Source organism: Ochotona princeps, chromosome 6 (genome assembly GCF_030435755.1).
Source record: "Ochotona princeps isolate mOchPri1 chromosome 6, mOchPri1.hap1, whole genome shotgun sequence".
In the NCBI taxonomy this organism is placed as follows: Eukaryota; Metazoa; Chordata; class Mammalia; order Lagomorpha; family Ochotonidae; genus Ochotona; species Ochotona princeps.
In genome coordinates this window covers 35,373,743-35,387,149 of record NC_080837.1, presented here as the reverse complement: position 1 = coordinate 35,387,149, position 13,407 = coordinate 35,373,743, and the positions used below count along the sequence as shown (strand labels likewise).

General features: G+C 48.1%; 2 protein-coding genes across 4 annotated transcripts in view; one reads left to right on the top strand and one right to left on the bottom strand.

The window, feature by feature from the left end:
• Positions 1-2,092: 2,092 nt before the first annotated feature.
• Positions 2,093-4,220, bottom strand: LCMT2 (leucine carboxyl methyltransferase 2). Its single transcript, XM_004578405.4, has one exon. It carries the CDS (start codon positions 4,218-4,220, stop codon positions 2,163-2,165), a length of 2,058 nt encoding a protein of 685 aa, XP_004578462.2. The 3' UTR covers positions 2,093-2,162.
• ADAL (adenosine deaminase like) overlaps positions 4,122-13,407 on the top strand; it is a 26,900-nt gene continuing 17,614 nt past the window's right edge. Inside the window, exons 1-3 of one of the 3 annotated variants that reach the window (XM_058665967.1) lie at positions 4,122-4,257; positions 12,731-12,962; positions 13,178-13,308. In XM_058665967.1, the coding sequence (XP_058521950.1) occupies positions 12,897-12,962; positions 13,178-13,308 (197 nt within the window). In that variant the 5' untranslated portion in view covers positions 4,122-4,257; positions 12,731-12,896. Of the gene's footprint in view, positions 4,258-4,375; positions 4,554-11,953; positions 12,142-12,730; positions 12,963-13,177; positions 13,309-13,407 lie in introns of those variants that run through there. The other 2 variants (XM_058665966.1, XM_058665968.1) reach the window with 2 other exon arrangements.

Genomic DNA, 13,407 nt, shown 5'->3' with positions numbered 1-13,407 from the left:
AGAGTAGATCTGTAGTAAAACATCTTTTTTTTAAATGAGGCATCAAATGCTTGGCTCACTAGTACAGATACAAGTAAATATAGAACTAGTAGTAAAAAAAATGCTCGAAAATTGATGTTTTCCCCGCCCCACCACCCCCCTCACTAAGTTCTACAAATGTTTCTTGTTAAAAAGCTATCCCAGCGGCAGGCATGGTGGCAAAGATAGCTAATCCTCTGACTGTGGTGCCAGCATCCCACATGGATATCAGTTCACATCCTGACTGCTCCTCTTCTGATCCAGTTCCTTGCTTATGACTTACAAAAGCAGTGGAGGATGGCCCAAGTCCTTGGACTCCTGCATCCACATGGGAGTCCCAGAAGTTGTTCCTGGCTTCAGATTGGCTCAATTCAGGCCCAGCACGATCCATGCATGTGCCAGGATCCCATATGGGTGCCAGTTCATGTCGCAGTTGTTCCACTTCCCATTCAGCTCCCTGCTGTAGCCTCAAAAAGCAGCAGAGAATGAAACAAAGCCTTGGAACCCTGCACCTGCATGGGAGACCTAGAAGAGGCTTCTGATGAAGATCTTTCTCTCTGTATCTCCTTTTCTCTGTAAGTCTGACTTTCCAATTAAAAAAAAAAAAAAAACAGATTAGCTCAGTTCTAACCATTGTGGTGATTCAGGGAGTGAACCATGGATGGATGATCTCCATCTCCCCTTCTCTCTGTAAACCTGCCTTTCCAATAAATAGATCTTTAATAAAAATTTTAAAAAATTACTCCAGTGTTCTCTGTTGCATTAAGAACACAATGCTTTTTTAAAAAAAGATTTATTTTATTATTTTTATTGCAAAGTCAGATATATAGAGAGAGGACAGAGAGAAATATCTTCTATTCGATGATTCATTCCCCAAATGACCAGTGGCCAGTGCTGCGCCGATCTAAAGCCAGGAGCCCAGAGCCTCTTCTGAGTCTCCCAGATGAGGGTACAGAGTCCCAATGCTTTTGGGCTGTCCTCAACTGCTTTCCCAGGCCACAAGCAGGGAGCTGGGTGGGAAGCAGGGCTGCTGGGATCAGAACCAGTGCCCTTATGGGATCCCGGCACGTTCAAGGCGAGAACTTTAGTCACTAGGCCACAGAGCTGGGCCCAGAACACAATGCTTTAATCAAACTCCAACTGTGTTCATTTCAGGGTTTAACAACATGTCCAATTATATGTTGTCATATTCAACTCTACATTATTATTTTTTAAAAATTTTTCACTTGCTTCTAATCATTTGACTTGAAAGGCATAGAGATCGTCCATCTGTTCTTTACTCTCCCAATACCTGCAAACAGCCAGGCCTAGGACAGGCAGCAACCAGAGACCTGGAACTCCACCCAGGTCTCCTATGTGGGTTGCAGGGACTGAGAGCCACCTACCGCCCTCTAGGGGATGCATCAGCTGGGAGTGGAATCAAAAGCAGATTCATGTCACTCAAAATAGGCATTATAGTATCAGATGCCCCAACTCTGTATTCTTATCCAAATATCTGCATGAAACTTAAGGTACCATCTCAAATCCCAAAGTTAATTTTTTTTTAAAGATTTATTCACTTTATTACAGTCAGATATACAGAGAGGAGGAGAGACAGAGAGGAAGATCTTCCGTCCAATGATTCACTCCCCAAGTGAGCTGCAACAGCCGGTACTGCGCCGATCCGATGCCGGGAACCAGGAACCTCCTCCAGGTCTCCCACGCGGGTGCAGGGTCCCAAGGCTTTGGGCCATCCTCAACTGCTTTCCCAGGCCACAAGCAGGGAGCTGGATGGGAAGTGGAGCTGCCGGGATTAGAACCGACGCCCATATGGGATCCCGGGGCGTTCAAGGTGAGGACTTTAGCCGCTAGGCCACGCCGCCGGGCCCCCAAAGTTAATTTAAGTTAAAGGTCACTGTAACTTAGTAAGTGGTTAAACTTAGATTATAAGACACCACAAAACAGATGCAAAGGCCCCTACATACGGTTTTACTTTTGTATTACCTTGCTGATTGTTAGTATGTATTTTGCAATCTTTTATACTTTGTTAAGGGGGAAAAGGAGAAAAAGAAAGTACCAATATGTGCAGTCAGAGTCGAGTCTTATTTGAAGAAAATTTTATTATCTGCTTTAGTGGGTTCCTGAGTATTACAAGAGTTCAGTCCTTACTGCTCGGTGCTTAAGGGAGAAAGGTCTAACGTCACTACATGGGGATTGAAATAAGTGCCAAAAGAGAAGCAGTTCCCGCCTCCCCCGAGTAGCAGGAGCTGCTGGTCTTCAGCAAGGAGGATGCTGGTATGATTGTGTAACATGACAGGCCAGGGCACAGATGATGTGTCCATCTGATACTCAGAGCTCAATCCTGTCAGCAGATTGATTACAGTTACTCCGGGGAACGAGGAGGAGTTCATCCACACCCCTCCAACCAGTAGGAGCTTTCCATCGAGCACATGAGCTGTGTGGGAATATCTTGGGGTAATGGGAGGCTGAACGTCTATGGATTGCCAAAGGAATCCATGAGACATTGGTCTCAGGAAGAATACAGAGTTCAGTGGCTGCTCGGAGGCCCCGAGACCTCCAGCAATCAGGGCTCCCCCTTGCCAACTGCAGGCGCTGTGGGAATGTCGAGCTTCTGGAGCTCCCCCCTCCACGGGGATCCTGACCCAAGCCATTGTCCCCACATGCAGGAAGTGCCAGTCACTTAGTACAGGCTCTGTAGCTCTCCGGCCCCCATACACGAACAGGTAGCTCTGATTCTGACAGGACACGTCTGTCGTCGAATGCCGCCAACGTGACAGAATGGAATCTTCTGGGCCAGTTTCTGTCACAGTCATGTTCACACCCTCATTATCATTATCCTTACTCTTCCCAAGACCAAGTTTGAGAACCTTACAGGTTGGACTTACTGGGGACAATCTCCCTCCCAGAAGGAGGACATCAGTCTCTGAAAGTCTTGTCATGGTGTGGTACAGGCGTCCATCCCACTGGACTCCGGTCTCTTGACTGCTTATGTAGCTGCCTGTCCACTCAAAGTCACAATCTCTCAAAAGCAGGTGAACCCCACTCACCCGGCAGTGCAGTCCATCCTGCTCCCCAAATCCTCCCACACTAAGAATAATGCCTGGGCTCAAGAGAACAGAGGCATGCCCATATCTCTTAAGGTTTGCACCCCTGCTGTCTTTAACGGTTACCCTGGCAGGCAAGACTCCAGAAGGGGAAGCAGGATCTATCCGAGGAAATGCCTCTGAGGGTGGAAACACCAGGCTTTGGGAGAAATGGTCTCCCTTGGAAGCTGCCAGGATGAAATAATGGGCGCATTTGAGGTGCCACTCCTCAAACTCGTCAAAGGGTTCCAGATTTTCCACCCGCCGGCGTTCCTCTGCGGGGAGAAAGCGGTGATAGAACTCGTTCAAGTCCATGGCGCTGCAAGCAGTCCAGCCGGCGTCTAGGAAGCGGTGTTTCTGGGCCTCCACGTCAGGAAAGCGGTCGAGCCCATGCAGGGGAGAGTTCAGCCGCCTAAAATGCTGCAGCATGAATTGGCCAAAGGCATCCTGCGGCCTCATCTGCTCGTAGATCACAAAAAGAGCATGGGGAAAACGCTGAGCTGCCCAGGCGATGAGGGCTGCAGCCCTTTCGGGCTCGAGGTATGTCAGCACGGCCTCAGCCAGGACCAGCGTGGGGGAGGACGCCTCCAGGCCGGCTTTGGTCAGGGCCTCGTCCAGTCGATGCACCTGCCGCAGGTCCAGGCCCAGGAGGCGGTAGTCCAAGCTCTCAAAGCACATCGCTGACGTTGGGTCCCTCTTCAGGAAAGGGCCGATAAGGGCGCACAGTTCGGGCGTCGCTTCAATTCTCTCGGCTTTGCGCCGTGCCACGTCCGGGAAGTCCACCTCCCAGACCGCAGCCCGGCCCAGGAGGCCTGCGCTCTTGAGGCGGAAATACAGGGAGTCGGAACCGGCCCCCAAGGAGAGGATCTGGGCGCGCGGCCCTCCGGGGTGCGCGCACGCCCGCTCCAGGAAGGCGCGCACGCAGTGCCCCACGGCGCGTGCGCGCACGTAATACCCGCGGTGGACCAGAGGCGCGCGGCGCGCGGCTCCCAGAACCAGCATGGCGGCGAAGGCGTCCTGCACGTACCCACGCTCGGCCAGGGAGCGCTTGCTGAGGGCGCTGCTGTCATTGGTGCTCTGAACTGCTCCCGCCCGACGCTCGCGGTTCCGCGGGCCCATGGCCAGGGGAGAGACTTCGAAATGGCGGCCCGTCACGGTGAGGAGCCCCCTGGCCGACCTGTAGTACACCCCTCACACACCTCGGTATAGGGATAGAAAAAAGATATCTGTCTCTTCTGGGCGTCCTCTTCCGGTACGTCACTTCCGGGAGAGCGCGCGTCGCCAATCAGCCCGGAGGAGGGAGTAGCTTGTGTTTAGATTCGGCTGCGATTCATCTTTGATTCTCCCGGGAAGACGGGACCCGCTGTCACTGTGACGCGCGAGATTAGCAGGGCGCCAGTGGTCTGTGCCAGCCTTCCCGTTTAAAGATCTGACAGTTGAGAAATCTAAGAGGTGAGTCTCTGGGGACCGACAAGCTGGCTTCTGGAGCCGAGAAGGCTAATAGTAGCTGCTTATTTAATGACCCTTTCTGCGGCAAAGGGGAAGCCATTTAAATCTTAGGAGAAATCAGCGAGGCCAGAGGCCAAGTGAAGAAACTGACCTTTGCGTATCGTTAACAGATACTGACAGTAGCGTGACTTGATTCCCTTGTACTTTCGGCTGTGCGGTAGGCTGACAGGAACCGTGTGTCTCCCACCTACACCACGACACCCCTCCCCATCCATTTCCATCATGGTGATGTTCCATTTTTCAGGAAAGAATCCAAAATAACCATGAAATGGATGTCAGGCAGTCAGCGGTAGGAAATTGCTCCCAGAGATATACAGGAACTCTGTAATATATTGATTAGGGCCTTGGTTACTGGCTGCAGTAGAGAATGGAATCAGGATGGCTGTGTGTGAGGTTAAGTGGTATCATGTAAGTAGTCGCGCATAATGGTGGTGAGCAGGAGTTGTGGAGCCCAGCCAGGAGTTAGGACACTGGAGTTTAGAAAAAGGTCAGGTCAGGATAAAGATCTGGTAACTGAGAAATGTCCTTTAGGATTGGTGTTTCAGAGCTGGTTGTTGACGTTGGGCAGAGCAGTATGTGTGGAGCCATCAGGGCAGATCCGTTGTTCAGTGAGTGGAAGATAAATTAATCAATTAAGACATTCACTTTTTTTGTTAAAGATGTATTTATTTCTATTGGAAAGGCAAGTTTACAGAGGGGAGAAACAGATCTGTCTGGAGCTGAGCTAATTCAATGCCTGGTGCCAGGAGCCTCTTCCAGGTCTCCCACGTGGGTACACTATCCCAAGGCTTTGAACCATCCTCTTCTGCTTTCCCAGGCCACAGCAGGGAGCTGGATGGGAAGTGGGGCAGACAGAACATAAACCTGCACTGGTATGAGATCCAGCACTTGCAAGCGAAGGATTAGCCAATTGAGCCATCTTACCAGGCTGAGGCATTTGCTCTAAATATTTTCAGGGAACTTAACTCACAAGGAAAAGGAGGCAATAGCTAATGAAGAATGCACGTTAAAAAGAGTTTTCCTTCGTTTTCTTTTCAAAAGATGGAAGCAAATAAAGTTGATTTTCTTCCTCCCTCCCCCCGTCCCCAGGGAAATCAGCCTAGTGGAGAGGGAGAAGTTGAACTCAGCTGGGGGCGTTATGACTTGGAGTAAACAGGAAGAAATGGGATCCTGGCACATGGCTGTCTTGGGGACAGAAGAATGATTCATTTTAAAGATGAGGTTACATGTGAGATAAGACAAATAGAGCAGCTATGCCTGATGGTTCTGTTTTTTTTTTTTTTAAGTTGGATGTAGTGGGGCAGTTGAGGAGTTCAGAATTCCTCTGGAGGGACTGAGGGAGAAGTTACCTTAGCTTCCTGGGTCCTTGGACCCTCCTCTGGAAAGGGTCTGCTGCTCTATGAAGTGTCTCGGAGTTGGTAGAGGGCCAAGCAGGGAGGGCTGGAGGTGGGTGGCAGTGGAAAGGAGATGAAAGACTTCAGAAAAAATAGCATTGAAAAAAAAAAGCAGCACTGTAGAAATGATCTTATTCAGTGACAGGCTACTGATATGTAAATGTTATGTTAAAAATACAAATTTCTTTTTTATTTTTTATTTCTTTTTTATTTTTGCACAGAGATCAAGAGAAGTGATTCAAGAACAAAGAATGGTCGCAAAACGTAGGTGCTCTAGGATTTTTTTCTTCTATTAGATAATACTTTAAAATGTATTTAATTTTCATTTGTATGGCAGATGTGGCCAGTGTTGTAGCACAGCAAATTAAGCTGTCGCCTGTAATGTTGGCATCCTGTATGCATGCTGGTTCAAATCCTGGTTGCTCCACTTCTGATCCAGCTCTCTGCTAATGTGCCATGGAAAGAAGTGGAAGATGGCTTGAGTGTTTGGGTCCCTACCACTCACCTGGAAGAGCCAGACGGACTTCCTGGCTCCTGCTGTTATGAGGAGTGTACCAGCAGACGGAAGACCTCTGTTTCCGTTGTTCCCACTGCCTGTAACCCTGCCTTTCAAATATATAAATAAATCTTTTTTTTTAAAGATTTATTTATTTTTATTGGAAAGGCAGATATACAGAAAGGAGGAGAGACAGAGAGGAAGATCTTCCGTCCGATGTTTCACTCCCCAAGTGACCACAACGGTCGGTGCTGCGCCTATCTGAAGCCGGGAACCAAGAACCTCTTCCAGATTTCCCACGTGGTACAGAGTCCCAAGGCTTTGGGCCGTCCTCGACTACTTTCCCAGGCCACAAGCAGGGAGCTGGATGGGAAGTGGGGCTGCCGGGATTAGAACCAGCGCTCATATGAGATCCCAGTGCGTTCAAGGCGAGGACTTTAGCCGCTAGGCCAGTGCGTCGGGCCCTAAATAAATCTTAATACAGAAAGGCAGAGAGATGTTCGATCTGGTGATTCATTCTTGTAATAGCTTGAACAGCCAAGGCTGGGCTGAAACCAGGAGCAAGGAACTCTGGGTCTTCCATGTAAGCGCAGGAACCCAACTACTTGAATCATCACCTGTTGCCTTCCACGGTGAGTATTGGCAGGAAGCTGGGTCCCAAGCAGAAAAACTGCAATATGGACACCTGTGTCAAAAGCCTACCACCATTTTTCTTTTTACGATCTTTTATGTAAATAGAGCTAATAGTACCTCATGAGTTGTGAGATTTAATAACTTATTAAGGCTTAGCACAATGTCTGGTTATAGAGCATAATAGATAGTACCAAGTTTTTTTTATTGTTTTGATTTGCTTTTCTTGGGACAGTGGTCAAGGAAGCATGAAAATAATTGCCTGGGAGACAGGAGACTTGATTTGAGCCTTGATGTAACTTGTTGAAATGTTATTAATGTAGAAAGATTTTATTTGAAAGATTTATTATTTGGAAGCCAGAGTTAGAGAGACAGAGTGTGAGATCTTCCATCTTCTGTTTCACTCCCTCAAATGGCCATGGCTCAGCTGGGCTGAAGCTAGGAGCCAGTTTGTTCTGGGTCTTCCACATGGGTTCAGGGATCAAAGGACTTAGGCCATTTTCCTCTGCCTTCAGGAGCTAGATTAGAAGTGCAGTGGCCAGGTCTTGAACCAGCATCTATGTGAAATGTAGGCAACTGATTAATCCTGTCCCTCTAGACGGAGCCTAATCCAGTGTTTTTGTCTTTTTTAATACATATAATTTTTATTTTATATTTAGTATTATTTGCAAAGTTGAGAGGGATGCATGCCCATGTGGGCCTCCAATTAAAGTGGGGAGGATAGCTTAAGTGAGGCCCTATTTCTTAGGTGAGCTGATGGGTGCTACCGATTTAGCCCAGTGCAGCCCACTACAGATCTGGTCTTCATGTACACCAGTGGGTCCCATGGCCTGGTCGGGGTGACCTGAAATGACCCCCACCAGGCCCGTCCCCAACCTCAGTTTTTATGTGTGCTGTCATGTGCTGTGGTCTGGCCCTGTCCGTCCCACATCCCGTCTGACTCTGTGCACACTCATGGGTGTTGTGGCTTAAATCAGCCCACCCAATCCCCCTCCCAGATCTGACCTACACATACACTGATGGGTACTGCTACTTTGCCTAGCCTGGCCCTTGCCAGCCCTGATTCTCAAGCTAACCAGCAGTAGATGTAGCCTAGGAGAAAGTGACCATAGTTTGCCTGCCAGACCCACTCCCAGCCTTGGATCTTGCACTTGCCAGGGAGTACAGCAGTCCAGCCTGATAAGACCCAGACACAAGCAGGTGCTGCAGACTAACCCATCCTGGCCAGTGGAAGCACTGGCTCAGTAGAGAAGTCCCCGAAGTTCCCCACCAGGCCTGCTCCCAGCCCTGAGCCTTAGATGTGCCAGTGGATGCTGCGGCCCAGTTTGGCATGGCCTGCTCCCAGTCTCAGCATTTCCTAGTAGGTGCTACTAGCATCTCCATCCTAGGTTCTCATATGAAATGTTGGGTGTTGTGGCCTAACTAGGCCTGGCCTGCTCCACATCCTGACTCTTGCTCATGCCGGAGTGTCTTGTGAACTGGCCCAGCCATGCCCACCCCCAGACTGGCCTACACATAAGCCAACAGGTATTGCAGCCCAGCCTGACTTATGCCTAGCCCTGGCTCTTACACTCAACAGCGGGAGTTGGGGCCTAACAGGCGAGTTCTCCAAGATTCCCTACCGGGCCTTCTCCCAGATCCACATCTTGTGTCAGCAGGTGTTGTGGCTCAACCTGACATGGCCCACCCTCCTCGCACTCACTGGAGGGTAATGCAGCCTAGCCAGACGGGCCCAACTCATTCTGGCTCTCACCAGTGGGTGCTACAGCCTAGCCCAGCTTGACCCATGCCCAGACCAAGCTCACAGGTGACCCAGCAGGTGCTTTGGACTACCCTGGCTCATCCCAAAACCCTTCTGGCTCTTGTGAGCATCAGCAGGTGCATAGCGCTGTCTGGCCTTTGTCCAAACCCAGTCCACATGGAATGCCAAAGGGTGTTGCAACCTTACCCGGCCTGCTCTGCCCCCAGCCCCAACTCTTACACACCCTAGTGGGAGCTGCAGCCTAGCAGTGGAGTCCCCAAAGTTCCCCTACCAGGTCTGTTTTCAGGTTCAGATTTCACGTGTGCTTCTGTGTGTTGCGATCCCCAGTCCAAGCTTTTGTTGGTGGGTGTTACTGACCAGCCCATCCCAGCCTAGAGTGGCCCACACCCCATCCTGGCACTCACACATGCCAGTGGGCGCTGGGAGCCAGCCTGCCCCCAGACCTGGCCTGCACACATGCTGACATGTGTCTGGCCCACTCCCAAGCCCAACATATTCAGGAAAGGTTGAATTTGTCAGTGCGCGTTTTTTTTTTTTGTTTGTTTGTTTTTTGTAGCAACTTCTTTTGAAATGAAGCATCTTTTTTTTAAAGATTTATTTATTTTTATTGACAAGTCAGATTTACAGAGAGGAGGAGAGACAGAGAGAAAGAGCTTCTGTCTGCTGATTGATTCCCCAAATGGCTGCAATGACCAGAGCTGAGCCGATCCAAAGTAGGAGCCAGAAATTTCTTCCAGGTCTCTCATGTGGGTGCAGGGTCTCAAGGCCTTGGGTTATCTTTGACTGCTCTCATAGGCCACAAGCAGGGAACTGGATGGTAAGTTGGGCTGCTGGAATATGATTTGGCACACATATGGAATGCCAGCACATGCAAGGTTGCAAGGTGAGGACTTCAATCACTAGGCTACTGCTCTGGAGCCAATAAACAGCATCTTTTTTTTTTTTTTTTAAGATTTATTTATTTTTATTGGAAAGGCAGATATACAGAAAGGAGGAGAGACAGAGAGGAAGATCTTCCGTCCAATGGTTCACTCCCCAAGTGACCGCAACAGCTGTAGCTGAGCCGATCTGAAGCCAGGAGCCAGGAACTTCTTCCAGGTCTCCCATGTGGGTGCAGGGTCCCAAGGCTTTGGGCCATGCTTGACTGCTTTCCCAGGCCACAAGCAGGGTGCTGGATGGGAAGTGGAGCTGCTGGGTTTAGAACTGGTGCCCATATGTGATCCCGATGAACAGCATCTTTTTTTTTTTTTTTTAAAGATTTATTCAGTTTATTACAGCCAGATATACAGAGAGGAGGAGAGACAGAGAGGAAGATCTTCCATCCGTTGTTTCACTCCCCAAGTGAGCCGCAACGGGCCGGTGCGTGCCGATCTGAAGCCGGGAACCTGGAACCTCTTCCGGGTCTCCCACGCAGGTGCAGGGTCCCAAAGCCTTGGGCCGTCCTCCCCTGCTTTCCCAGGCCACAAGCAGGGAGTTGGATGGGAAGTGGAGCTTCCAGGATTAGAACTGGCGCCCATATGGGATCCCAGGGCGTTCAAGGTGAGGACTTTAGCCGCTAGGCCACGCCGCCGGGCCCATGAACAGCATCTTTAAAAACTTTTGTCAAGATGCTGCTTGTTGTGGTGACTTTCAGGTGTTCGTAGGTTAACATTGTACCTGTGGGTCAGTAAACTTACTCCAAGGTAGTTGATGGTTAGTCATTGTGGAGGATGACTTAAGAAAAGCACAAAACTGTGTGAATATTTTGAAGTGGGATAAAAAATGTATATGAAAAGCTAGCCACTTGTCTTACATGACTTTTTTTTTTTAAAGATTTGTTTATTTTCATTGGAAAGTCAGATTTACAGACAATAGAGAAAGAGAAGAAGAGCTTCCATCTACTGATTTACTTCCCAAGTGGCTGCAAAGGCCGGAGCTGAGCTCATCTGAAGCCAGGAGCTTGGAGCTTCTTCCGGGTCTCCACGCAGGTGCAGGGTCCCAAGGCACTGGGCCCTTCCCCAGTGCTTTTGCAGACCACAAGCAGGGAGCTGGATGGGAAGTGGAGCTGCCAGGATTAGAACCGGCACCCATATGGGATCCCAGCACATTCAAGGCAAGGATTTTAGCCACTAGGCCACTGCACCAGGCCCATAACTTCCTATTTCTGACCCATTTTATAGTGGTGACAATTTTCTGTGTATCATTTTATGTCAATATGATGGTATTTGTATGTACATATGTATAAGTGTACTTACACGTATATACTTTGTTCATGAATGTCTAAAGATACTGCCTTTTGAAAGTGATGCTGGATCATAGAAGTCTTTCCATCATGGCAGATATTCAATTAGTTGGATATATAATTGATCAGTTAGCCAACTGATGACATTAGATTATTTGCAGTTTTTTAAACCGTTATTAACAATGCTACAAAAAGATGTTTACACTTATCTTAGGAGATATAGGACATGGTGCAGCATGGTGGCCTGGTGGCTAAAGTTCTCGCTTTGTACATGCTGGGATCCCATATGGGCGCCAGTTCTAATCCCGGCAGCCCCACTTCCCATCCAGCTCCCTGCTTGTGGCCTGGGAAAGCAGGGGAGGACGGCCCAAGGCTTTGGGACCCTGCACCTGCGTGGAGACCTGGAAGAAGCTCCAGGCTCCTGGCTTCAGATCGGCTCAGGTCCAGCTGTTGTGGCCACTTGGGGAGTGAATCAACGGATGGAAGATCTTTGTCTCCCCTCTCTGTATATTTGACTTTCCATGAAAAAAAAAAAAAGAGAGAGAGAGGCTGATTCCTGGAAGTACATTTATTGGGTCAGTAATGTGTTTTCTTTTTTAAAATCCATAGTTTTTTGGTTTTTTTTTTTTTAAGATTTATTTTATTTGGAAGTTAGAGTTATACAGAAGGAGAAACCGTTTGTCCTCTCGTTCACCCCCCAAAAGCTACCTAGCTACTCAGTTGCAGAACTGGTAAAAAGGCAATCCTAGACCCTTCTGATTCTGGTACTTCTGCTCTTCCTTTGTGTGTATAACAATTCAAAATGTAAATTTTATTTTAACCAAAATAGGCCTTTTTAAATTTTCTAATGTTTGAATTAGGTTTATTTGTTTTTTAAAGATTTATTTATGTTTTGTATTTGAAATGCAGGTTTTACAGAGAGAAGAGAGACACAAAGAGAGGTCTTCCATCTACTGGTTCACTCCTCAAATGGCAGCAACTGCCAGAGCTGAGCTGATTTGAAAACAGGAGTCAGGAGCTGCTCCCGGGTCTCCCATGTAGATGTGGGAGCCCAAGGACTTGAGCCATCCTCCTCTGCTTTTCCAGGCCATAGCAGGGATCTGAATTGTTGCCCGTGTGGAATGCTGGTACTGCAGGTGGAGGATAAATGTGCTATGCCACAGTTGCCTGCCCCAGGATTTATTTATGTTATTAGAACTGCACAGTTACAGAGAGAGGAGAGACAGAAGAAGAAAAGAGCGAGAAGGAAAGAGAGATATTTTCCATCTACTGTTTCATTTCGAAAATGGCTACAACAACCAGAGTTGGGTTGGTCCAAAACCAGTTTTCCTCCTGGCCCCCCATGGGAGTGCAGGGGCTCAAGGTCTTGAGCCATCCTCTGCTGCTTTCCCAGGCCATTAGCAGGGAGCTGGATGGAAAGTGATGTCCAGATGGTATGTCGGCACCACAGTTAGAGGTTTAGCCTGTTATGCCACAGCACTGGGGCCAGCCATTTCCTAATTATAGTTTATATTGTTAATTGACAATTTTCTCACCTTGATCCTAAGTTAGCTGTCAAGATTTCTGCCTTCTGAAGGATAAATGAGAATTCTGTTTGTTACACATTTGTTAAAATAGGTGAAGGTGGGCCCAGTCCTGTATAATGAGCTGATCTCATTAGAATATGTGGAGATAAAACAATCTGAAGAAACTTCAAGACCACAGGGTTCACTGGCTGGAAGACACTGTACTGCTTGCGCCAGGAGTAACAGTGGAAGGGGACCATTACTGTCCTGCAGAAATCATGGGGGACTTCGAGGAGCAGCCACAATCAAGGAAGACAGACATCTACTCGGATTTACCAAAAGTGGTGAGACTTCAACCTCAGAATTCTTGAGTGGTTGCTAATTATAAAGACTTTTATGTTGTTTCTTCCCACCAAAAGAAAAAGTGATTCTTACAGTTATGCAACTGAACCTAATGGGGGATTTGCCTGGTACAGAGTCCAGATATCTGGTAATTGGAGGCATGATGTTTCTGGGTGGTACTTGACACATTTTCACTGAGTGTTTTTCTTTGTCTTAGGAACTTCATGCCCACTTGAATGGATCCATTAGTTCTAACACCATGAAAAAATTAATAGCCAAGAAACCAGATCTTAAAATCCACAATGAGATGACTATGATTGATAAGGGAAAGAAAAGAACTCTTGAAGAGTGAGTTTGGGGACATTGTACATGTGCTTTTTTCTTCTGTCAGTATTTTGAGATTGTAATAAATTAATTGTAAGAGTTTAAATTTTAGTAATTGAAATA

What these genes read in the sequence shown, in the direction of transcription:
- LCMT2 (XM_004578405.4), bottom strand. Translation starts at nt 4,220, where the DNA reads ATGGGCCCGCGGAACCGCGAGCGTCGGGCGGGAGCAGTTCAGAGCACC.